This window comes from Cannabis sativa, chromosome X (assembly GCF_029168945.1).
Source record: "Cannabis sativa cultivar Pink pepper isolate KNU-18-1 chromosome X, ASM2916894v1, whole genome shotgun sequence".
NCBI classification, from domain to species: Eukaryota; Viridiplantae; Streptophyta; class Magnoliopsida; order Rosales; family Cannabaceae; genus Cannabis; species Cannabis sativa.
The window spans coordinates 8,439,608-8,465,374 of NC_083610.1; the positions used below are offsets into that span (position 1 = coordinate 8,439,608).

At 35.5% G+C, this 25,767-nt stretch overlaps 1 protein-coding gene and 2 long non-coding RNA genes across 7 annotated transcripts; 1 reads left to right on the forward strand and 2 right to left on the reverse strand.

The window, feature by feature from the left end:
- The first annotated feature begins 5,956 nt into the window (after positions 1-5,956).
- Positions 5,957-21,216, forward strand: LOC133031714 (kinesin-like protein KIN-12D). Of its 5 annotated transcripts, none has more exons than XM_061105295.1 (37): positions 5,959-7,035; positions 7,194-7,349; positions 7,444-7,527; positions 8,090-8,209; positions 8,292-8,405; positions 8,492-8,584; positions 8,691-8,851; positions 8,947-9,021; positions 9,134-9,221; positions 9,319-9,377; positions 9,458-9,521; positions 9,619-9,684; positions 9,772-9,963; positions 10,182-10,286; positions 10,373-10,608; positions 10,682-10,751; positions 10,843-10,908; positions 11,091-11,135; positions 11,218-11,297; positions 11,412-11,493; positions 11,703-13,391; positions 13,475-13,930; positions 14,362-16,737; positions 16,833-16,940; positions 17,027-17,148; positions 17,268-17,355; positions 17,485-17,559; positions 17,691-17,936; positions 18,074-18,172; positions 18,447-18,518; positions 18,615-18,673; positions 18,769-18,880; positions 18,977-19,087; positions 19,926-20,096; positions 20,538-20,603; positions 20,688-20,807; positions 20,895-21,216. In XM_061105295.1, the coding sequence occupies exons 1-37, from the start codon at positions 6,355-6,357 to the stop codon at positions 21,036-21,038; spliced, it is 8,751 nt and encodes a 2,916-aa protein (XP_060961278.1). In that variant the 5' UTR covers positions 5,959-6,354; the 3' UTR covers positions 21,039-21,216. The 5 variants fall into 5 exon arrangements, 4 of the variants coding, with proteins under 4 accessions (XP_060961276.1, XP_060961278.1, XP_060961275.1 ...); XM_061105294.1 differs by having other exon boundaries at positions 5,960-7,035; positions 18,447-18,521; XM_061105293.1 differs by having other exon boundaries at positions 5,958-7,035; positions 20,688-21,216.
- LOC133031715 (uncharacterized) lies at positions 19,542-20,079 on the reverse strand. Its single transcript, XR_009684802.1, has 2 exons — positions 19,962-20,079; positions 19,542-19,685 (listed from the first exon to the last, which is right to left on the reverse strand). It is a non-coding gene; the product is annotated as an uncharacterized LOC133031715 (long non-coding RNA).
- LOC115703224 (uncharacterized) lies at positions 20,438-20,802 on the reverse strand. The gene is made up of 2 exons (XR_004009028.2): positions 20,663-20,802; positions 20,438-20,555 (listed from the first exon to the last, which is right to left on the reverse strand). It is a non-coding gene; the product is annotated as an uncharacterized LOC115703224 (long non-coding RNA).
- Positions 21,217-25,767: the final 4,551 nt, after the last annotated feature.

Sequence of the window (25,767 nt, forward strand, 5' to 3'; positions counted from 1 at the left end):
ATCTAATATGCTTCCTAACATGCTTTCACATTCACATTTATTTAAAGTACTAAACAAGTACGGGCTTACTGAACCGTGAACCGAGCTTTCTCTAATGAAGATTGTACATGTCTTAGCAAGCTTCGGTAGACAAACCTGGCGGCTCTGATACCAAAATTGTAATGCCCTAATGCTAAGGCACGCTACAGTGCTTTTTTCAATTATTGTGCAATCTTTGCTAATCAAAGAAGTTTCTCAAAAAACGTGTCAAATTAAATTTTTTGCATTAAATATTAAACTTTGTAATATAATAAAATATTTACAAATATCGGGATCCCATTTTCAAACTTTTTAAAATTAATATTCCAAAATACACAAATTTACAGGTCGTACAACGACTATCAAAATACAACTCCCAGATGTCCCGAGACCGAACACTCCAGGTCGCGCTGCTTGACATGTACAATCTCACCCGAGCTCAGGTTCACTCCTGTTCAGCCTTCGCCTTTCCTTTACCTACACGTGGAAGCAGAAACTGTGAGTCAACAGACTCAGTAAGAAATGCATATAACATATCATATAATTTCTGACCTGTAAATAGGTCCCCATACACCTATTTACAGAGCTTAACAGATGAGTATGAACGTTCTAACTAGGATACGACCATGTACCATGTACCGCATGCACTCAGTATACCTTCGTACTAGTGTAGGTAGGGTATGACCGCACCTTGAGTACTATCAAGTGTTGTACCACAGACACCTTGTACCTTCCCGTACAAGTGCTGGTAACACCATGACGTACTTCCAAACATCATACACCTTACCAATGCACTCCATACCGCAACCGCACAAGTGTTGGTAGTGTATGAATTACAACAAATAAGCATGTATACATATTAACACATACATACATTCAGATAATCACATCATACATTATACACAGTTCTTACCTATTTTCCGAATTCAAGTGTGCTGGCCGACCTGAACGGAAATCTTGTGCTAGATGGACGCCCTTAGGTTAATTTCTCCCTTTGGATTCCTTGCTGAAACTCAAAAATCAACAGCAACCTCCCTTGGTTTGTCCCAGCCGAAAGCAAGAGAGAGAGAGGTTCAAGAGAAAACTCTAATTCCAATTTTTTTTTCTTTTTCTTGATTTTTCTTCAAATGAGACAAAAGGATTTAATTAATCCTTTGCTGAAAACCAACTTGCAAGGTGTCATTCACTAAGGGCAGCCACCTATCCTTCACAAAATAAAAATTACTAAAAGGCCCTTAAGGTTAAAACTTGGGTATTTCTAAAGCTAGGGGTAAAATGGTCAAAATCCATAACCCCGCTCAATCCCGATAATTTATTTTCTCTAAAATATTTCCCCCTATGAAATAAGGTTCTAAACTTACCCATGTGATCAATCTAGCCATCTATCACATTTTCCGTTGTCGCCAAGCAAAAATTACAAAAATAACATATTTCACATATAAGCTAAATAATACCCCTAGAGTTTAATAAAATCTCCGGAATTGAGAAATTATAACTCTAATATTTATTTCTAAATATTGGGGTCCACAATTAAATTTATTCACAAATAATAATAAAATAATAAAAATTAGTGCTAATTGCCTTTACTAATACAAATTACTAAAGCGGTCATTACAATTGTTCACCACACTTTGAGCCTCCCAGATGCTACGCCATATAAAACTCGGGTTGTTACCCAGCTGGGCCGTGAGATAAGTGCCCCATGGAAAATATCTAGCCTTTATAGGGATTATCTCGAAAAGCACTATAAATACCCCATAGACAGAATAAAAAAGGGGTGGATCGATTAATTAAGGAATTTAAGGGAGTAAAGAAGAGAGAGATTCACCAAGAACATTCTCTGTAAAAAAAATACTCTTATAAATAACAAAGACTTGTGGACTAAGGTTCATTAATGCCCCAACCACGTAAAAATCACGTACATTAAACTTTCTACATCTCTTCTCATTATACTATTTAATTGGTTGCCAAAAACCTCTGTCAACACCAATATTAATATCTATTCATTCTCTTCAGGGAATCTACAATAAATTTATGATATACTAAAATATATGTATAATTCACATTCTATTCAATAATCAAATATAATTTTATTTTGATTATAAGTGTGTCCGTACTACAGGTACGTGACTACTATTATTCAATTCCACACATGATATATAGATTTCATGCACTTTAATTGTGTGTGGTATTTCATCTTTTGGTTATTTCTAATTTCTTCTAGAAATATTTGAGTAGTAAACAATGCTATTGATTATTTAAAATTATGACTAATTAGAATTTTTGCCCCCTGAACTTTGACATGTACCAAATCATGCCCCCTGAACTTTTAAGGTCGTTAAAAATTCCCCATGAACTATTGAGATTGTTGGATTTAAGGACTTTTTTCCAATTTTAGTAAAAAAGTCTAACATATATGAAAATTCAGAGGGCATGATATGGTACATGTCAAAGTTCGAGGGTCACGATTTGGTAGATATCAAAGTCTGGGGAGCATGGTTTAGTATATAAACAATCACTGAAATAGTAAAATTGAATGAAATTTGACAAAAGTCCTTAAATTCAACGATCTCAATAGTTTAGGGGGTATTTTTAACGACCTTAAAAGTTTAGGGGGTATGATTTGGTACATGTCAAAGTTCAGGGGGCAAAAATCCTAATTAGCCTGAAATTATTACATTCACTTCAGGAAATGACGTTGAACAAGTAGAACACTATTATAAATTTATTAATTGTTCATTCATAAAAATATAAGAAATTATTCAGCAATTCTTTTATAATATTTCAAAGAATATATGAATATAATTTTTGCACAATCTTCAAGATGTATACAAAATTTGATCTTTAATATATGTCACATGCAATAATTTCTAATATAAACATTGTAAGTAATAACGATGTATAATAACATGAGTAATATGTAGAATACGAACACTCTTTAAAAGTAATTGAATTCAATTCGTATCATTTTTTGCAGGGAATGATGAATAATAAATATATGCCTCGTGTATTTAAATAAATATTAGTCATGTTCATTGTTATTCTTATACTTTGATGTTTCAATGTAATTTTCTTAACATCCTTTTTGGGTATCCAAAATCACTATAAAACTACACCAATAATAATCATTCTTAATGATTCTTTAGTTGTATTCACATAAATACAATATTTTTGACAAATAGAAAATATTAACTTCAGGAAATATTTGTCAAAATCTAGATCGATATTAGATTACTTTTCATTGTCCTCAAAGAATACAAGAACATATATATAAATATGTATTCATCTCTTTTATTATATTTCAGTCAGTTATATGATAAATATTATGTTTGCATAACTTCAGGATATATGCAAGATTTTATTGAGAACGCATAATCTTCAGAATATATGCAATATTTTATCGAGGATACATACTTTTTTTAGATATATGTATAATTTATATAGATTTTCTCTATCATATCGTAGACACATATATTGTAAATATTATAAATAATTTATGAACATAATATATATATATATGAAATCAATCATAAACATATAATAATAAGAATATATGCATATTTAACATATAATATATAGATGTTAAATGAAAAAGAAAAAGAAAAAAGGGTTCTTGAAATTTCTTCAGTCAGATGAGTATATATATAAATATATATTTAGTGTATCGTGACCTTCAAACAATATTCAAGAACTTTAACAAAATATTTACCTTGGGGCTTGGGCAGAGACTCGTGCTGATAATGTGTTATAAAATAATATAGAATAATATGAAATAAATAAGAAGAAAAGAAGAAGAAGATGATGAAGAGAGAAAGAGAAACTGTAAGTAATAACAGCCCCAACTTGTACACATCGTCTGCCACATCGCACGCCTCAAATGCTAGCCAAATGGTTTTGAAAGTGACCCTTTTGGCATTGTTGAGGTAGTCCCGCAGTATCTGATCAGACTCACAAAGTGTACTCAATTCTTCTGTCGTGGGGCCACCGCTCATCTTTAGGCCGGTGATCAAACCGAACTCAGACCGCCCAAATCTGGCTTTGGTTTTACCCACGTAAAACCACACTTCATCATTTTTTACCTCACTCACTTTATTTTTCCTCAACAGCAGTTGATGCACAATCACCTCGGAGAATTTCAGATCATTTGCATTCCAAAAAACTCCAAAAGGAGTTTCCTTCACCCTCTCGGTCAAGTTAAAGGCTTCAAACTTTGCTTTAATTGAAGCAAAGTACCCATTCCCTCTGTAAGTGATACGCCCAGGAAAATGCTCAGCCAAGGGGAGAATGAATTCTGGAGCCATCTGCAAATTCAAACAAAAAATCTTATTAATTGGACTATATCGCACAATAATCGCATAACAATCGCACATACGTCACTTAAAATCGCAAAAATCCAACATATGTCGCACGAACATCACTTAAAATCGTTTAACCACAACAATAAATTTATAGGCTTCAATTGCAAGCTGCCTAGTAAACATCGTACAATAATCGCATAGTACTCGCATAGAAGTCGCCAAAAATATCATTTCTAATTCTAACAATACTTACAGCACTAAAATCGCATAAAATGTCGCACAATATCGCTCAATATTGCATAAAAAAACCCAAAACCCAACAAACTTAACTGACTCACATAATATCGCTCAAAAATCGCACAAATATCGCTCAATATCGCATAAAAAAACCCAAAACCCAAAAAACTTTACTGACTCACATAATATCGCTCGAAAATCGCACAAATATCGCTCAAAAATCTAAAACACACAAACCCTATACAGACTCATATTATATCGCACATAAAATCGCATAATATCGCACAATACATACAAAACCAGAAAAAACATCTATGGCTTGAAACCCATATTCTTCCCAGAGTTTTATTGCACAATTTATCCCAAATAACATACAAAATCACAACTTTCAATTCAATAACAGATTCAACAACAAATGTATGCATTTTAAAGGAGAAATTCAAAGAAAAATTCCCCAAAAAAAAAACCTAGGATTGGTGCGATTGGGGTTGTTGGGGTTCAAGTGGGTCTCGTTGGTCGCTCAGGTCGATTGGGTCGAGAGGGCATCCATCGATGGGGTCGATTGGGTCGAGAGGGTCGTCGGAGCGAGGGGTCGAGAGGGTCGTCTGGTTTGAATGGAGGGGTTGGGTTGATTGGGTCGTCTGGTTCAACCTTGCTGGTTCAAACGGAGGGGGAGAGTTTCTCGGATGGGGGTTCGAATGGAAAGTGAAGGAGGAGAGAGAGAGGGGGCTGTTAGAGAGAATGAGGGGAAAGTGAAAGGATATGGGTAATTTTGGAAGAATATTGAAAAATTGGCATATATTTACTATGTGTAAATTTTTGATTTAATTAAACACCACTTCCAACTTTTTAGTATAATATATCAAATTTTCCATTCTAAATTTCAAACTAAATACTATAAAATACAAACTTTAAATGTAAAATAGTTTAACAATTAAACGTAATTTATATATTATATTATAGATAATTTTAGTAAAAAATATGTAAATCGGTTTATTTGGTTTGTTCGAGTTATTTGGGCGGTTTTTCGTAAAGTTATTCAGATTGTATTTTTTTTGAGAAATGCTAAAGGGCACCAGTGGTGCCTAGCACCTTCCTATGTGTCAATATCACTATTGGTATAACTAAGTATCGGGTCCCATATAATTTAATATAATAGTTTTTAGGGAGTATCGCTAGCCAATCGCAACGTGACATGTCGCAAAGGTGCTAGGCACCACTGGTGCCTAATAACCATGCTCATTTTTTTTTATCAATTTATTCAGTTTGATTTGAGCAATTTATTCGAATTGAGCGATTTGTAAATAATTTTGAACAACCCTATTAATTATTAAACCCTATTAATTATTAAACTTGTAATAATGGCTAGGACTATCTTTTTCCAAATAAAGTTTTTACTTGACTTGTTGGCATTTAGCCGTTGAAATTTGAAATTTGTGAGCATTTTTAAATCTCTCGCAATTCAAATCCCTATACCGCGGCCACATCTCCACTAAATTCAAATCCAGTTCACATCTCCACCCTCCATTTAATCTCAGTTCGAAACACATAACTAGCTTTTTCTATTTCCAGACAGTAGAGAGAGAGAGAGTGAGAGAGAGTGATGTTCAAACTCAAAGCCAAGAGAAAAAGAAAGCGATAAACTTAGAAAGAGCAGAGGAACATGAGTGTTTGAATCAAGATCTACTTGATTTTCACTTCGGCCAAGATTTTCTACTAACATTTCAGGGATTTTTCAGCTGCGCATATTGGTTTTCCACAAACCGATTTTCTTGGTTTTTGCTCTTTGGTGTAATTTAGGATGTTGAGGGATTTCAAATTTTTGCGTGGAAATACTGGGAAGAACGATGAGGCGGAGAACATTCCTGTTGGCCGGAATGATTTATTGGTTAGTAGAATATCTTCGGATGCATCTAGAGCTCCTTTAAACGCTATACAGGAGCCCACTTCATATACCAAGCAAGAACAAGAAATGGGCAGTGGTCGGAGCAAGGTCGATAAGACTCCGAGTAAGGTCAAAACCAGAGTTGCAGATCCAGCATTGCCTCTTCGGACGCCCGACAAGTATGGAGGTGGGATTTCAGCTAGGCAACGATTCGGGTGGGCGGCGCAGAAGAACGAGCTTGGAGCTACTGCCGGTGATTTGCGTGACGATGTACAAGTCCGGGGAGCTGGAGTTAGTAATGGAGGTTTTGCGAACATGACGCCTCGAACTACAACGAGAACAGTTGGGAGAGCTGGTTCGAATTTTTCAGAGACCAATTCCACGCAGAGCACGCCTACTAAAAGCGTTTCTAAACCTCCGGGTTCTAGTCTCCGGAGCAAGGTGGATGGAACTGGTGGTGCCCGAACCGCAAATTTTGCTCCATTGTACAAAGGCACGCCTATTCCTTCTGGTTCGTGTACAGTGGTTAATACAGTCGAAGTTCCTCACTTCGATTTGAAGGAAAATCCATCGTTCTGGATGGAGCACAATGTACAGGTAATGATTCTCTTGGCTTTTCTTTCTTTCTTTCTTTAAGACAGTTGATCATACTTTTTATTGATGATTTAGGTAAATCGTGAACTGGGTATGCGTAGTTTGCTAGTAATATATTGCTTGATTTGATGAATTCTGATGGGATTGGAACACTTGTGCAGGTGGTTATTCGTGTTCGTCCTCTTAATAGCATGGAGCGAAGCACAAACGGATACAGTAGGTGCTTGAAGCAAGAAAGCTTTAACACCATTTCTTGGATTGGCCATCCAGAAACTAGGTTCACATTTGACCATGTAGCATGTGAAACAGTAGACCAGGTCCGGATAGAGTAGTTAATAGTACTAACACTTTATTTTCTTAACCTTCTGCCCTTGAATTGATGAGCTGACTTGCTTTAGCTATGACTTGCAGGAAATGCTTTTCAGGATGGCCTGTCTTCCCATGGTGGAGAACTGCCTGTCAGGGTACAATAGCTGTATGTTTGCATATGGACAGGTAAATCCATATACATACTAGCCTTTTAAACAATTTGGGTATTTTCTTTCTTTTTCTTTCTTTCGAAACTCAAACACTACCTAGTTGATGATATATTGAGTCTACTATTGTGTAGTCCTATTGAAGCTTGTTTAACATTTGTCATTTCATTCATGCCTTTGTTAAGTCTAGGTTTTGTTGAAATACTGATTATATTCGTGAAGTGTATATAGCATAGTCACGTAATGTTGAGACAACCACCTATTTTACAGCAAGTAAAAGTTCAGTTTACAGCAAATTCTTTCGCTTTATGCACTCTGCAATGCAGTGCATGATAAGTTATAAATACTACTACTTTGACTGTTTGACAAGTATGCAACCCATCATATATTGTGCATTTGAATAATATTTCGAATAACCATACATATGGATTTTGCATGACTAATTTGTGCTGACCAGCCTTATCTATTACTTCTACAGAGTGGTAATTTTTGTATAGCAATACCAGTTGTGCTAATAATAGTAAGTCAAGTATTTCACTTTTTTTGGACTATTAATCATCAAGAGGGTTTCAATGATGCAGACGGGAAGTGGAAAAACATATACAATGCTTGGGGATATTGAAAACTTGGAAGTCAAGCCCAGTCCACATCGGGGAATGACACCACGCATATTTGAATTTTTGTTTGCTAGGATCCAAGCTGTAAGTATTCAATTTTGGCTAGTTTTCCTTCACAATGTATGTGCAAGTTTACAGTGTTTGCCATATACCTTTCTATTTTTAGGAAGAGGAAAGCAGGAGGGATGAGAAATTAACATACAATTGCAAGTGTTCTTTCTTAGAGATTTACAATGAACAGATCACAGATCTCCTTGATCCCTCATGTACTAATTTGCTTGTAAGTCTGGTTAATTTGCTGTCTTTTGAGAAATGCCATACTTTCCAATTTATTATCAATCTCTATTCTTTATTTTCTTTTCTCAGCTGCGTGAGGATGTTAAAAAGGGTGTATATGTAGAAAATCTCTCTGAATTTGAAGTTCGGACTGTGAGCGACATCGTAAATCTTCTAATTCAGGTTAAAACTTATTCATCATTATTCTTTTTCATTTAGTATGATTATTTTTCTAATGCATTTTTCATTATTTACATATGCTTGCACTGATAGTGATTTCTGCTTATAGGGTTCTTCAAATAGAAAAGTTGCATCTACAAATATGAACAGAGAGAGCAGTCGTTCACATAGTGTATTTACTTGTGTGATTGAAAGTAGATGGGAAAATGATTCCACGACCAACTTAAGGTTTGCTAGACTAAACTTGGTTGATCTGGCTGGATCAGAAAGGTAAGGCAACATCATCAGTCTTGCTTCAGTTTGTGATTCCAAGAATTTGCATGACACTTTCCTCACTCACCAACTTCTTCCCTTCCCTGTAATAGGCAGAAAACTTCTGGTGCTGAGGGTGAGCGTTTAAAAGAAGCTGCTAACATTAACAAATCTTTGTCTACATTAGGGTACTTATTTTCTTGTTACGTTGACAAAGCTTGATTTTTGAGACATAATGATTTTTTTGGATATCAGTCTTTGTTATTTGCTGTCTTTAAACATGGACCTATGCATTTTCAGTCATGTAATAATGGTTCTAGTGGATGTGGCGCAAGGGAAGCCAAGACATATTCCTTATAGGGACTCGAGGCTTACCTTCCTCCTACAGGTTAATACTGTTTTGTGATTTCTTTAATTAGCACTGAATAGCTCTACATTTTTTAGTTATGACTCGTAATGTTTCTATTCAATTATTTAAAATGTAGGACTCACTCGGTGGGAACTCAAAGACTATGATTATTGCAAATGTCAGCCCTTCTATCTGGTTAGTTTCATCTCTGGGAATTACAGTACCTTAGTTTCATAGCTGACCTTTAAATAACACATGTATATTGTTTTTTTCAGCTCTCAAGCTGAAACTTTAAACACTCTTAAGTTTGCCCAGAGAGCAAAAATGATCCAGAATAATGTAAGCTTCTTTCTAATCAATGCAGTATTATTTAATATTTTGAAGGCTTGGAAAACTTTTGAGTTATACTTTTAAATTTTTTTTCTTCATTGCATAGGCCGTAGTGAATGAAGATTCTTCAGGAGATGTCACCACTCTGCAACACCAAATACGACTTCTAAAGGTTAGAGAAAAATTTGATAATTCATTCATTGCCTGTGCCATATGTGAAATAGTATGATTTGAACATCAATGGCTATGATTGTAACAGGAGGAGCTTTCTATTCTTAGACGTCAGAATGTATCGAGATCCTTATCCTTTGGTCTTCCCACTGTTGAAGATACGAGAGCAAGACAAGAGCAGGAAAGTGGTTTTCCAGGACATGTGTGTGACATGGATGTAGAAGATGACGATTTGCTGAAAACTGAATCCAAAGGCACTGTGAGAATGTCTACTAAACAGGTATGTTGCTTTGATAGTTTTTATTTCGATGGACTTTTTGATAAATGCTTTCGTTTTCTTTTCTATACATGCACAATAAATCTGGACATCAAATGAAAAATAAGAACTTAGTTTACTTTGTAGTTTGCTTAACTGTTAATTCTATCAACAGCAAGTAATATTTTCTGTAGATATCTTGTATTCCCAGTTACATGTGGTAAACCAATGATTTATTACAGCTGAAATGTTTGGAGACAACTCTTGCTGGTGCCTTACGAAGGGAGCAGATGGCAGAAACTTGCATTAAGCAACTTGAGGCTGAAATAGAGCAATTAAATCGTTTGGTATATATATCTAGTGTGCCATTTTTTCCTTTTCAGAACTGTCATTTGGATTGTGTTTTATTATTCCTGTATTTATAACTTGTCAGGCACGTCAAAGAGAAGAAGACACCAGATGTACTAAGATGATGCTCAGGTTTCGAGAAGACAAAATCAGAAGACAGGAGGCACTTGTTAATGGTTCTATTCCTGCTGAGATTTATTTGCAAGAAGAGACAAGAGCTCTATCTGAAGAGATTCAACTACTTCAAGCTAAGCTAGATAAGAATCCAGAAGTAACTCGATTTGCTTTGGAAAATATAAGACTTTTAGACCAGCTTAGAAGGTACTTTTTGCAAACCTCAACCATTTCTAGCTGTTAAATCAATTTTACAAGTTTCATTATTATGGCATTGTAGATTTCAAGAATTCTACGAAGAAGGAGAGAGAGAAATACTCTTGTCTGAAGTATCCAAATTGCGAGATCAGGTGTTTAAAAATATAAACTAAATTATTCTTTCTTGCCAGTTGAGTTGCTTTATGGGGCTTGTGAAACTAAAGATGATGCATTTGTTTGCAGCTACTTCAATTTCTTGACGGAAACTCCATACATCATAGTTATCAAAATTTTATAACAGAACCTGAGGTGGCATACTTTTCTCACCTCTTCTATTATTCAAGCTTCTCATTTCTGTCATTTTGTTTGTGGAAATATGGGTTTCAGTGGAAGATGATATCATATATAGCCCTTTTTGCCACTTTCCTTTCATCATTTTATCCCAAGATTCTTATTTTAATATATATTATATATATATATTTTTGACACAGGAAGCCATTTACATGAACAAGAAGAATGATTCTCTTACTCAAGAGGTATCACCTAATCCTTTTTCGAAGGAAGTTACATATTAGTTATATACTTGTAGCTCATATTTTGCTTTGTAACTGGTTGTAGTTGGAGAAAACTGTTAATGAACTTGAGGAATGCCGGCGCAACTTAAAAGCTTGTTTGGATGAAAATGCAAAACTCAGTAGGTGAGAAAATCGTTGCCAAGCTTCAATTGAGATAGTCCTCCAGTTAGAAGTGGTTTATGTTAATTTTCACTTCCGATCTCTTATAAATTGCTGTTTTTTCTGGAAATTCTGCAGGGAGCTAGAAGATGCACAATCAATGTTGATCAATGTTAAGCCTAAGCCTTCTAATCAAGTAGATAGTGTTAAGACCACAGAGGTACATACATTTTTTAACTCCAAGTATATAGCTCTTGTTTGAGTTTTTTTAAATACTCCTAAAGAAGAAATACCACTGAGACAAGGAAAAGAAATTAGTCTCATTGGTTGATTGTCTGGACCCCTTATGAGCTATGTTTAGGTTATTAAGTGTTAGCTTAACATTTGTTTATATCTAAATTTATTAATGGGAAATAACATTATTTTCAGGATTCACAAGATTTAGGATCTCTCAAACTTAATAGTGCTGTTCAAAATCAAATCGAGGAGATGGAGGCAAAGCATGAATCCATTATGACTAAGAATGCAGAAGAAATTGTTAACTTGCAATTGGAATTGGATATACTAAAGATCATTTTCAAAGAAGTTTCAGAGCAAAGAGTAACATGCTTAAACAAAGAACTTGAGCGTGCAAAAGAAGATTTATTTTTGACGATCAAACATCATGAAGACACAAAGACAGAACTGATGGAAGCTAAGTCTGTTATTGAGGCTATGGAGTCTCAGCAGATTTTGTCTATCAACGAAATGGAAGACCTAAGAAACACTAACAGCCGTTATATGCAGCTTTTGAGTAAATATGAAGTTGAAATTATGGCTCTTCAAGAGCATCTTGCTTTGAAGGAGCTAAAGGATGTCTCACCTACAAACTGCTCCAAGAATGATACTTCTTTGTTGCAGGAAAAGGTGACGAGAATGCAATGTTCCCTTGAAAAGGCCAAGAGACTGAACACATGGTACCAAAATGATCGTGAATTTCATGTCTCTAATGATGAAGAAATGGATCAGGTTCGCTCACAGGTAGAAGCTGAAACTGCTGAGGTGATTGTGTGCATGCAGGAAGAGTTGGCCATACTTCAGCAGCAAGTCCAGGATAGTCATTTGAAAGAAGTAGAGATGAGAAGGAATTTAATGCTTTCAGAAACTGAATTAAAGGAGGTTGATGAAAAAGTGAATCTCCTGATCAGAGATAATGGGAGTTTAAATGCAAAGCTAAAGGAGAAAGATGCAGAACTTAGAAGTTTATCTGAAGAATGGTCTTTGTTGACTACTGAGATAGAAGCAATTCTTTCAGATGGGTGTGAGTTACTCATTGATGCTTCTGATCAACTTGAACATATATCTAATTCTTTTCCTCAGAAAAGGATTTGGATATCAGAACATGTTGGTAGGATGGTAAGAACCATATCTGAAAAAGAATTATTGATTGAAGAATTGAGAAGATGTTTAGAGGATGCAAACAACAAACAAAGTGACGTAGAGAGTATGCTAAAGTCACTGAGAGGAGCAGCGATGGTTATCACTGAAGCTCACCAGCGCGAGTTCAGTGAAAAAGAGAAAGACATCCTGGCCTTGACATCACTGCTGAGTGTAAAAGCATCGACCATAGATAAGCTGGAAAATAGACTGAAATTACAGGAAGATGAGCTAAAAAAAGCATCAGTTTGTGCAACAGTTGCTTTTGTCATTGTCAACAGATTAGAAGAAGTGAATCATCACAACCTTGATGAATTACAGCATAAGAATATCCAACTTACTAGATCAGAAGAAACTAACATGAGGATGGATGCCCTCCTCTGTGAACAGGCTGTTGTGGTTGAAGAAGCAGAAAAACAGATCATGTCTTTGAAAGCAGAGCTTGTAAACTTGAAGGAAATTTCATCTGATCTAAAGCAAAAGCTTTCTGATGAGCAAAAACGTAACTATTCTATGACAGAAAAACTTAAAGATGTTGAAGAGAATAATATATTAGTTGCAAAGGAAAAACTGGCTGAGCTAAAATATGGTGTTTCCTCACTCAAGTCATGCATGGGCACCCATGTGGAGCAGTATACAAGTCTTCAAAGGAATAGTCCACAGGAAGATCGTACATCTTTCGATGGAGAAGGTGCAGGCTGGGTAAGTTAACATCTTTGTATTGGTTGAGGTCCTTTAATTACGGATGCATGATTTATAGTTCCTAAACCTGAATATTCTTGCAGATAGATAATGAAATATATCAAGATGATGAAGTTGACTACGAAATCGTTGAGGACTCAGGAACCGACATCTCCAAGTCTTCTCCTGACTTAGGGAAGAAGGTATGTTTTCATTCATGTGATCAGGATAAGTTCAAGTCTTTCCCTTGTGAGGAAAAATGTGATAGGGACACTACTATTATTCTTCTGAGAAGGGAAATGGAATATGCCCTTCAAAGTTTACAAGAGGTGCAGGTTGAGATGGAAAAGCTACGTAGAGAGAATAAAGACATACTGAAGTCTGAGCAATATAGTCGCAAAAGCATGACATGTTTTACAAACCAAATAAGAAATCTACAAACAACTTTGACTGACTTTGAAGTTCAATCCAAACTGAAGATGGAAGTTTTGAATCAACGGCTAGAGGCATCTGAACAGAATGTGGTGGAAGCTGGCTCGCATTTGTATGAAACTAGAGAGGTGATTAAAGACTTTCATACCTCTAATTTTGGGATGCCTCTAATTCTTCCATATTCTACTGAGTACTGAACATTGTTTTGAATATTATTTAAAACAAATAATAAGCTGTCATATCAGGCATTTAACAGCAAGATTTAACAATTACACCAAAATCTAGACAGAGTATATTATTACCACCAAAAGAAATATTTGAGTATTGAAAGTGTAACATTGAAAAGATTTGAATTTTCGCACTCAATATCTCTTTCTTCATGTCAACATATGATAATTTATTAATTTAGACATACATCCTTTTCAAATTTTCTCTTCATGATAACGTATTTAGGCATAAATAAATCAATTTGCTTTCTCGTAATACTAAACATTAATTCCTTGTTTATTTTAGCATTTTGCTACTTTTAGAATTCTTCTAATGTGTCTTTGTTTAACAGTTGCTTGAATTAGAAGTTGATGATGCAAAATTGGTTGCTGCTCAGAAAGCTGCTGAAGTTGCTTGCATTCTCTCTAAATTTGAAGAAGCGCAAGATACAATGAAGGAAGCAGATATTATGATTAATGGGCTGATGATAGCAAATGAGACCATGAAGCTTGAAGTAAAAAAATTGCACAAAATAAATTGCAGGCTGACAAAAGATAAAGATATATTAGCTAATGAAGTTCAGAGCTTGCAGTCCATTAACATCATCAAAAGTCAGCAATGTGAACAACTTAGGTCTGATTTATCGGAGACAAACGCATTGGTTGTAGAACTGGAGGGTATGATTGTGGAGGTCCGGGCTTCTTTCAAAGAAAATTTCTTGCTTCTATCCTCGGACTTCGGTACTCTGAAGAGTCTACTATTTGACACTTCAAAGCTAGTGAAGACATGGCTTGATGAAATTTGGTCTGAGATAATTGGGAGGGATTGTGCGGTGTCAGTCCTTCACCTTTGCCACATGGGAATTCTATTGGAAACAGTGACGGGGCTAAATGCTGAGAATGGGCTGCTTCAACATGGCATGTGTGAATCAAATGCTGTTATTGCTGATTTGAAAGAGCACAATAGCAAGTCAATAAAAGAGCTTGAGATGTGTAGGGTGATGAAGGGAAAATTATTGTGTGACATCAAAAATGGTTTCAATCGCATTTCCAAAACAGAGGATGAAAATAAAGAGCTTAGTGCCAAGCTAACCTCTTTCGATGAGAAGATATCAGAGTTGCAGCTACAAGAGGAGTTGATAGTGCAGAGGTCTAACTACATAGGATCTCAGCTTGTTATGTTGATGGCGGAGTTGGACTTAAGTAACAAAAATTTGGCAGCATCACTTTTGGATCAAGAGAAATTATTGCAAGACAAAGAGGAGGTCTTCAAATCACAATCTGAGTCTTTTATGATGGAGTGGTGCGTGAAAGAATTCGAGTCACTTATATTGGCATCACAATTAGAGGAAATGGCTCTTCGTAAAGCTAATGCAGAAAGAGAGCATAGCCAGTGCTGTACAATTCTTGAAGATTTAAAGAGAGAAATTATTCTCTTCAAGGTAGATGCAGAACTGAAAGATCAGCTCTTGAGAGATAAGGAAGTTGAGGTTGCTTGTCAATTCTCTGTCCTTGATCAGCAAAAGCAGAAAATGGAGGAGGAGCTACTACTGCTGGAATCTTCTTCACATGAACTGAAGACTGATTTCAGAAAGAAGGAAGCTGAGCTAACTAGAATGATCAGCTTTGAGAAAGAAAATGAGGTGCTGAAAATTGAGATTGAGAAATTGAATGCTGAGAAAAGCTTAGTTCTTCACAATCTTGAAGAGAAGAATTCTGATGTTGAATCATATTTAGGGCAAGTTGATGTCTTTGAGAAAGAAAATCACAGGTTACGAGATGAAATTTTAATTTTGGAGACTCGTGTTGCCAATCTGGAGACAGATTTCCAGCTGAAAACTGATGAACTTCATGAACTCCAACTATCTCATTATTCTATGACAGAAGAAAATGTTCTTTTGGAAGAAGAGCTTGTGTCTTCCAAGAGAAACAAGCATGAACTTCTCACCATGGCCAGCTCTAACATCAAGAAATGTGTTGATTTGATGGATAGCAGGTTAAATGTTCTGAACGAAGGAGGCTTTGTGAACTTGGATAAAATGCTTAAAGAAATATGTGAAACTGCAGAGAAGACAAATGAGTTTATGGAGCAGATTGAGTACCTAAAGGGCCAATGCAAAGAGCTGGAATTCGAAAATAAATCTCTTCAAACAGAGCTACTAAGGAAGGATGATGTTCTCAAAGGCTTGTTATTTGATCTGAGCTTGTTGCAGGAATCTGCATCCAATACCAAGGATCAAAAAGATGAAATGAAGGAACTAGTGGCATCACTTGAGGCTTTAGAAGATGAGCTTTTGGTGAAATCAATTGAGCTCGATGAGGCCATGGCTTCAAAAGAAATGCTTGAAGCTCAGTTGCACGAGAAAACAGATAGAATCAACACTCTTGAGTTGAGTATCTCAAGAGATTGTGAGTCTCGAGATGTTCTTCGCAGTGAAAATTTGGAACTGAAGGCTCAGCTAGAAGATGCTTTTACTGCTAAACGTTATGCCGAGGAGGATTTGACTGAGACAAAGAAGGTAAATGAGAGCTTAGAAATGGAGCTCATGGAAATGGGTAATGCTATTGACTGCTTGAATGATTCGGTAGAATCTCTGAGAAGTAATCTAGGTGAACTTGAGAGCGAGAGGGATCAACTACAGCTAGAAATGCTTGGTTTGAAAAACAAGCTTGAAGCAGAACAGGCACGGGCTGAAGAGCAAGAAGCAATTGCAAAGGAAGCACAACAGGTACAAGAAATTTGGCACAAGGAAACAAACAATGTCGTTTATTATTACTTTATAATTTCATTTCCTGATTTTGTTTTGCATCATCTCTGTGTCAGATAGCCGAATCTAAGAACATCTATGTTGACGAAAAAGAGGCAGAAGTGAAGCTATATGAAAGGTCTATTGAAGAGCTAGAGTATACTATAAATGTACTGGAAAACAAGGTAAATTTTGGATAATGATTTGTAAACTGTAATTCTTGTGGCCCGGAGTTTATTCTTACCATGTCATATGATGTCTTTGTTTTTAGGTTGCTATTGTTAAGGAAGAAGCTGAAAGACAGCGGTTGCAGAGAGAAGAGCTGGAATTGGAACTTCATGCAGTAAAACAACAAACACGAAATGTTGAAAATGCTGATGCTGACATGAGAAGGTCTAGAATTCACCTCCATAACAATTTCAATTTAATTGAAGAAAAAAGTTATTTTATTATTACTCATAATAATAAATGTATCTTGTATTAAAGTGCCAAATTTGACCTTTTCCCTTCAGTTACTTACATGAAAAAGAGAAAAGTCTTCAAGAAGCAGTTGCGCAAATACAGATTCTTGAGAAGGATATAGTTGAGAAGGACTCAGAGGTGACTATCTTTCTTAAATTATTCTAAGCTTGCCAAGGAAGCAGCCCCTTATTTTCACAAATGAATTTGAACATAGTTCATTAATCATGTGATTAAAGATTGTAATTCCAATTATTTTTCTTTCTACAGATTGCCCAATTCAAGGCCCATATCTCTGAGCTAAACTTGCATGCTGAAGCACAGGCTAGTGAGTACAAACAAAAGGTACGCCACTACCATTAAATGGATATATCAAACTTCATTGAATAGGTTGCATGCATAGAAATATATATAATTGATAATGCCCTTAGTTTTTTCTTTTGTTTCATCTGGCTAACTTTTATAAGTGGAAACAGTTCAAAGCGTTGGAAGCCATGGCTGAACAAGTCAGACCCGAAGGTAGCAGCTTTCTTCATGCCCTGACTTCTTCACCGAAAAAGGCTGAGAAGTTTGTTGCAAAGCCGAGGGGATCTGGTTCTCCTTTTAAATGCATTGGCTTAGGCATGGTGCAACAAATAAAATCAGAGAGGGATGAGGATCTTACTGCGGCAAGGCTGCGAATTGAAGAGCTTGAATCCCTTGTGGCAAGCCGTCAAAAAGAGGTAGGCCTTGCTGCCCTGAATTGGTTGCTCCAAGATTTGGACAATGAACATAAGAGTCATTTATGTCATTGTTTTGTTCTTCTATTAATGTTTGTTACCAAAATAATTTGGATTACTCCTTTCTCTTCTCAATGTAGATATTTACTCTAAACACCAAATTGGCAGCTGCTGAAAGTATGACCCACGATGTGATTCGGGACTTACTGGGAGTCAAGTTGGACATGACTACTTACGTGGTAACTATTTAGCCTTACTGGTTTTAGTCTAACAAACTAATGCCAGTTTGAATGTATATTCGAAAAATTGAGTTTCATTAAAGTTTTCATAAAATCTGTATACAAATGACTCTTCCTGACATACAGATATCTGGGTTATATATATATATATATATATATATATATATATATATATATATTCTGAAGCCAACATTGGCAAATATGGTATAAAAATAGATCATTTTTTAGTCTGGACAACAATTCTAATATCACACTTCTCCTATTTTAATGCCAGTCACTACTAGACAATCAGCAAGTTCAGAAAATTACTGAGAAGGCTCGATTTCATGATATAGAATCCCAAGATGTAGTAAGCTCAGCTTTCATCATCTGAATCTTAGCTTGACATCTTTGCTCTTGAATATGCTATGAACATGACTTGTTTTTATCGAATTTCCTTCAGGATCAGGAGGTTGTTAAGCTGAAAAAACAGCTAACTGAATTCATCAAAGAGAGACAAGGGTAAGCAATGATTTGACTTACCAAAAGTATCAAGTAACACACACATTATCAAAAATTATCTTAGGCATGTCTAAGTTTATTTCCCCATGATTCAGATGGCTAGAGGAGATTGATCGAAAACAGGCTGAAGTAGTAGCTGCACAAGTTGCCTTAGAGAAGCTTCGACAGCGTGATCAATTACTTAAAGCTGAGAATGAGATGTTAAAGGTGGATAAATGAATTTGTGCTTAGCAAATTAAAGTTATTGGAATGTCACCGTAGAAGTTAACGACGGTTTGTTACCCTTGTATTCATTATTTGCAGATGGAGAATGTAAATCACAAGAAGAAAGTGATGGAACTTGAAGGAGAAATAAATAAATTGTCTGGCCAGCAAAACCTCCATCAACGAATTCATCATCATACTAAAATCAAGGCAAGATCTTATGACTTACTTTCAACTGTCCTAACTTTTTCACAAGCTTGCTAAATTAGTAATGGCCAGAATACAACTCACTATAAAAAATTTGCTTCAATCCTAAGCCAAAAATTGTGCCAAATTTAGCACACTATTACGTGATGCATATTTTGTATCACCACAAATTTATTCAATTTACTTTTACGTCTTTTTTATTAGTTTTAGCTACTAGATTTTTTACTTCTTATTTTAGGCTATTGTAGATTTTTATCCTCAAATTATGACTTAAGCATTATTGTGTCCCATGATTTTTTAGGCCTGATTTCGTAATGTTGTAAAGTGGTCATTCACTTAACTTCTGTCACACTTGGCTGGCGGATGCTCAGTCCATTATCATGTCCGTTGCTATATTAGTGGCATGTGTATAATTTAAAATATGCATTTTAAGAAAATCTTTAAAGTAAAAATCAATTAATGAATAAATAAACATAAATTAAGTAAAACTAATGTAAAAAGTTATAAGAATGTATACATATATTTCAAATTATTATACACCTTATGCTAACTAAACAGCCACATCACACATTTTGTTAGCCAGATGACAATGACAAAAATCCTGAAAGCAAATATAATAAAGAAACATATTACTTTTATATATTTTCAATGACATTAATAAAAACTGATTTTTGGATAAACTTCTATAATTTGAGAACAATGCTAAATATTAGGACAAATATATAACACACTAACTTTTTGTATTAAATATATCACAATAGATCTAACAGATTCTGTTCTTCAGATTCAAACTCCTTACATTTCTCTTATCAATTTTGAGTGGGAATTTATATGTTTACAGGAAGAAAACAACACGCTCAAGACTCAGAATGCTGACCTTAGCACCAAGCTGAGGCGGACAGAAGTCCTTCTTTCTCGTGTGAAGGATGAGCTTGCTTGCTTCCGTGCATCCAATGGGAGGAATCCATACATAGATTTTGATGAAGAGAAACGGTTGAGTTCAAAATTAAAGGTAAGTACACTGTACTTCAGGGATTTATTTGCATTGGTTTACTATATATATATGAAGATTCTTTGGTACTTCCATGTGAAAAAAAGACTACCAGTGCATTGGTTTATAAATACTTATAAATCTAATTTTTTTTATGTGATGATGGATACTGTAGTTATATAGTAAATATTGAATAAATTTTCCTATTTTATTTATATGCTTGTGAAGCCGAATGTTTAGATTTTTTTAGTAACAAGTTCAGAATTTTATGAAAATTAATGGGATATGTACATCGTCACATAAAAAAGAAAAAAAGAAAAATTGGAATTATAACTATATAGTACCAAGAGCACGAAGGAGTGTGGTGGTAGTAGTCCCTTATTGCCTTATTGACAGAGGAGTATATATCGATATTTTTAGAGAGAGAGAGTTAGGCAATTAACAATGAATTATCTGCTCCAGGAAACAGAGGAGGAAAAACTGCAATTAGCACATAAGTTATTGGCTCTGTGTACCAGTATCTTAAAGGTAAGCCCAAATACAAACTTATGTGTAATTTCAATACATAGAAAATGAATCAACCTAACCTTATTCAAACCAATCAATTTGCAGGCAGCTGGAATTACAAAGCCTGTAAATGAGATTAACCCTTCTCTTGCTGAAGAAGTTCTTGAGCAGTTAAAGAATAAAATTGCCTCTATGGATAGAGAAGTGCAAGATTTGAAATACAAGGTCCCTAATATGTTAATATCTTCCATACATATTAGATATAAATATATAGTTCATCAGAAAATGACAGCTGTTTGTTGTGATTTGCAGAGTAAGATTACATGTGAAAGAGCTCGATTGTGTGAGCTCTTGCCACAATCTTCACCAATTAATTCTAGAGCAGACGAGGAGAAACGTCCAACCCCCAAAAAGGTGTCCCATGCTCCATACTTTAATTCTGATATAGATCGTTGAATTGTAAACAAATGGTGTGTAACTGTGTATAGTTAACTATCTGCTAACATGTATAATCGACAATTTTTTTGTCCAACATATTTGAAGGGCAAAATTTATATTTGTTCTCTTTATTTTGTACTGTAAATATTTCAATTACGTGTGTTAAATTAATAAAGAATTTAACTTATTCTCCCTACTCTGTAACTTATTCTCCCTACTCAGTTTCTAGATTATATTTAGTTCGGAAAATTTGAGGGATAAATAATGAAATTGTTGAGTTTGTTATTAATAAATATTTAAATTTTAAAAATGACAGAAAAAATACTCAAAAAGTCAATTATTAGATTTCTGTTACTTCCCATTTTAATCTCAAAAGTCATATGGATGAATAGTTTAAAAAATGTCAATACAGTAGAGGAACAAAAGCAATGTCACTACCATAGAATATATAATACATAAAAAAGATAGAATGAGATTATCACATAGCTAATGTTTAAAAAAGATAAATTGAAAGGATTAATTTTAACAATAATAATTTTTTAAATATTATAAAAAAGACACTAAAACATTTAATAATTACATTTTAGAATCATTTGTGAGTTAGAAATAAAGCAATTATTCAATTCTATAATTTACTTAAAATTACAATAAGTCACCAACAAATTGTCTATATTTTATGTATTTTCTTACTAAAAAAATATTTATGCCATTTAATGTTTTTTTTTTTCAAATACAAAATTAAGATCTAAGGGTCATAAAAAAATCATTACACTAATTGAAAAATGCTCTCTTGCAAGAAGAGCCTTCCTGAAAAAATGCCTCTCAGGCCCTACTGACATGAATGAACTGCTATCGAGAACCAAAAATCTCATTGTTCTGGATGAAGATTGATGGAAGATTAATGAAGATGGGGAAACAGAGGTGGAGAAATTGTTTGCGATTGGGCATTTTTTCACTAATTGGTCAATGAATCGCTCTTTGCTCAAGACGGTCTTTGGATGGGTTCGGGGACTATCAGAGAAGGAATAGGGTGTCCAAATTAAATTAACCATAGATGAGGCGATGTTTCTAGTCTTCTTTTTCAAATTCGAACAAGATTTAAACATGATATTGACTAAGAATCCTTAGTTCCTGAACAATGGGACACTGATTATGGCTCGAATGGAGAGGGTACCTACGGATTGGAATAAGGATTGTGTTGTTTCCCAATTGTTGGGCGAGTTTTACAGATACCTCCACGCTCTATTTCACAACAAAATTTGGATAGATTAGCTGGGTTAACAGGAGAAATAATCAAAGTATAGAAGGCTCATATTACTAAAATTGTGATTAATGTCTATTTTACATTTAAAGTGTAGTGTGACATACGTACTGTGGTTTCTTTTTCCTGCAAAGTTGAGGGTCAAAATATTTGGCTACCATTTAGGTATGATCGATTACCCTATATGTGTTTTAATTGTTGAAGATTGGGGAATGAAGCTAGATCTTGTATGGAGCCGATAACGATGGTAAAAGACGATAATGGGAATCGATTGTCGGGTTATGGAGTTTGGTTAAAGGTTGATGAACGACACGGCTACTTTGCTTACCAAAAGAGAGGTTCTAATGATCAAGAAACCAATAAAGTTACTACAAAGTTAGACATGGAGGAGTTAGGGACAAGTTCGAAATAGTTCTTGACTAAATTAACTGGCAAGAGTAGTGGTGTGATGAAGTAGAGGGAAGAACTAAGGGAGTATTAGATTATGGGAATGGAAGAGAATAATTCAGTGTTGGTAGTGGGTCCTCAACGCAATTTTTTAGGTAACCATTATAAGGAGAAAGAAGTAGTGTCAGTAGAAAGAGCAAGGGAGGTGATAAGTGGTGCGGGTTCAATCTAAGTTGGGGAGTTTGATGATCGGCATGGGGTTGAGGAAGGCAGAGACCAATCAAAACAATGTAATAAAAAGTGAGGTGGTTTTCAGGGTAAGGGCCAGACTATGGGGGAAGATTTTGATTTAGGATTCTCCAAGATTCTAAAGGAATGTGATACCAAAGGGGTCAAAAAGAATTACCGCTGGCTCAAGCACCAATTTTGGTTGAAGTTCCAATGGCTTTCAGTATAGGATGTTGTGATCCAAGTCGGGGAGAAAGAATGAAACAACAAAAGTGTGTGGTTCCATAACGACACAAGCGTAAGGGGATTCCTTCACATGTAGCTATGGGGGAAAGTGGGAAGAGATAGTTTAACCTAAGATGTGGTGTGAGGAAGGTCCAAGGAGCATTTCAGTAATGATGAATTTGAACCATGGTGAGAATGAGGAAGCGACGAACCCATAGAAGTTGGGTCGCAAAGTGCAATGAATGCCATGTTTTGGAATTTTAAAGGGCTTGGGAACTCGTGGACATTAACTATGTTTAGGTCCCATGTCAAAGATAATCATCCCAAGATGATTTTTTGTCAGAAATGTATTTAACTAGTGTTGCAGTGGAGTTAGTTCAAGTTCAACTAGGTTATGCTGGCTGTTTTACAGTGGATGCCAAGGGTAAAAATAGTGGTTTAGCTATGCTTTGGAGATATTCTTTCGATGTCCAGATTAAATCATTCACGGTCTCACATATAGATGCTATTGTGGAAAATTATTTAGGGTTCACATGGCGCTTTACTATGGTAGTCCGAATCCGGGAGGTCGAAAGGAATATTAGAAGTTGCTCAAACATTTGAAACCAATGATAGATGGAGCTTGGGTGTGTGGAGGGGATTTCAAAAAAAATCATTAATAGAAACTGCCCAAATGCAAAATATGGAATATACTGATGATTAGGCAAAGGGAATATTCTTACCGTTGCAAATGATTGCAACAAATGATTTGATTCTGACAGTGGTCCCATATAGAATATTTTTCAGTTATCCTTTGGCCAATAACATTAGATCTCGTGATTTAATTCCTTGTGTATATATATGTAATATTGTGAGATTCATTTTAGTATCAATACAAAATAGAGGAAATTCATCTTTGCTTCTTCTTTCTCTTTTAAGCTTGGTATCAGAGCGTGGTTTGCTTGTGTTAACCTACATCAATGGAGACACCAACATCAGTCGAAAGATCCTCTGCCACAAGTCCCTTAGAAGCTAACCCCCTGCCAACAATGAATCTTCACCTATTTTACCTCCACCTACATCTGCTTCACCATTTCAAAGCCTAGCTCCTCTCACCATTAAACTCGACAGAGCCAATTACCCTTTCTGGAAATCTCAGAAGCTCTCAGAGCTCATGATCTGGAAGGATATATTTTGGGGACTAAAGTCTGTCCTCCTCAGTTTGTGGACAATACAGTCGGAGGCTCTGTTCCAGGCAAATCTCGATAGCTGAATCTCGGATATGCGATGTGGCGTCGCACAGATCAGTCCATATTGAGTTGGCTGCTCAACTCAATCTCTGAATTCATGTTTGGACATGTGATAAATTGCGTTACCTCTCATGAACTGTGGATAACTCTTGAACGATTATACACCACAAGTTCAAAGGCCAGCATACTCCAACTGTGTTTTCAACTTCAGTCACTTAAAAAGGGCAGTTTATCTATTCATGATTATATTTTAAAAATGAAAAATATCTCTGATGGCTTATCTGCTGTAGGACAACTCTAGTCTGATGATGATCTTATTCTCTGTATATTGGGTGGCCTTGGCCATGAGTATGAATCAGTTGTTGTTAACCTAACTTCTAGACATGACCAGGTTACTCTACAAGAGGTTTAATACATGTTGCAAAGCCAGGAAATCAGACTTGAACAACTTCATTCAACTCAAGGAGATCCTACAATTCCTGCTGCACATCTTGCTACTCAGATGCGCAGATCTCTCAACTTTGGAGGCTTTCAAAATACTCAAAACCAGCACCTAGGAGGTCGATCTCACAACAATCGCGGTCAAGGCCACGGTAGAGGCAGATTCAATAACAATAGACCTGTTTGCCAACTCTGCAACAAACCAGGTCACATAGCTTCGAAATGCTATCACAGGTTTGACATATCCTTTCAAGCACCTAGTCAGAATAATACTCAGCAGCAACCATCTATGAATCAAAACCAGCCATCAAATGATCAGCAAGTCTTTCTCTCAGCCACTGAAAACTTCAATAACAACTCGTGGTATACAGACAGTGGAGCCACTAATCACATTACCTCTAAGCCTACCAATCTGCAACACAAAACAAATCTGAAAGGTATTACTCAACTCTTGATTGGAAATGGATCTCCCTTATCAGTTACTCAATATGGTTTTAGCAAAATTTCTAACTCTGCTTGTAGTCTTATTCTCAAAGATATCCTTTTTGTACCAGAAATAGCTAAAAATCTTTTGTCTATTTCCCAACTAACCAAAGATAATCATGTGTTTTTTGAATTCTATGCTAATCATTGTATTGTGAAGGATCTAATCACGAAGGAGGAGCTGCTTCGGGGAGTGCTTAGCAATGGCCTGTATCAGTTGCAACTTACTGCATCTCCATCATCATCCAGTGTTAATCTTAGCTATTTTAATTCCTCCAAGAGCAGTAAAATTGCCAAACTTTCTCAGTTGTTAGGTAGTCAAGAAAAATCGAGTCCTTCACAGTCTTTTAATTGTCATCAGCCCTTGTTTGCCTACTGTTTTTCATTCTGATGTTAATGTGTGGCACATGAGACTTGGTCATCCCAATGTCAATGTAATGAAACATATGCTCATGAATGAAAAAGTTTCTTTCAAATCTGACCCACCATTTTG

Excerpts from the sequence above, each read along its gene's own strand:
- LOC133031714 (XM_061105292.1), top strand. The coding sequence starts at position 6,355 with ATGTTGAGGGATTTCAAATTTTTGCGTGGAAATACTGGGAAGAACGAT. Across the intron at positions 11,494-11,702 it reads ATAGTGTTAAGACCACAGAG|GATTCACAAGATTTAGGATC; the intron begins GTACATACATTT and ends CATTATTTTCAG. Across the intron at positions 13,931-14,361 it reads ATTTGTATGAAACTAGAGAG|TTGCTTGAATTAGAAGTTGA; the intron begins GTGATTAAAGAC and ends TTTGTTTAACAG.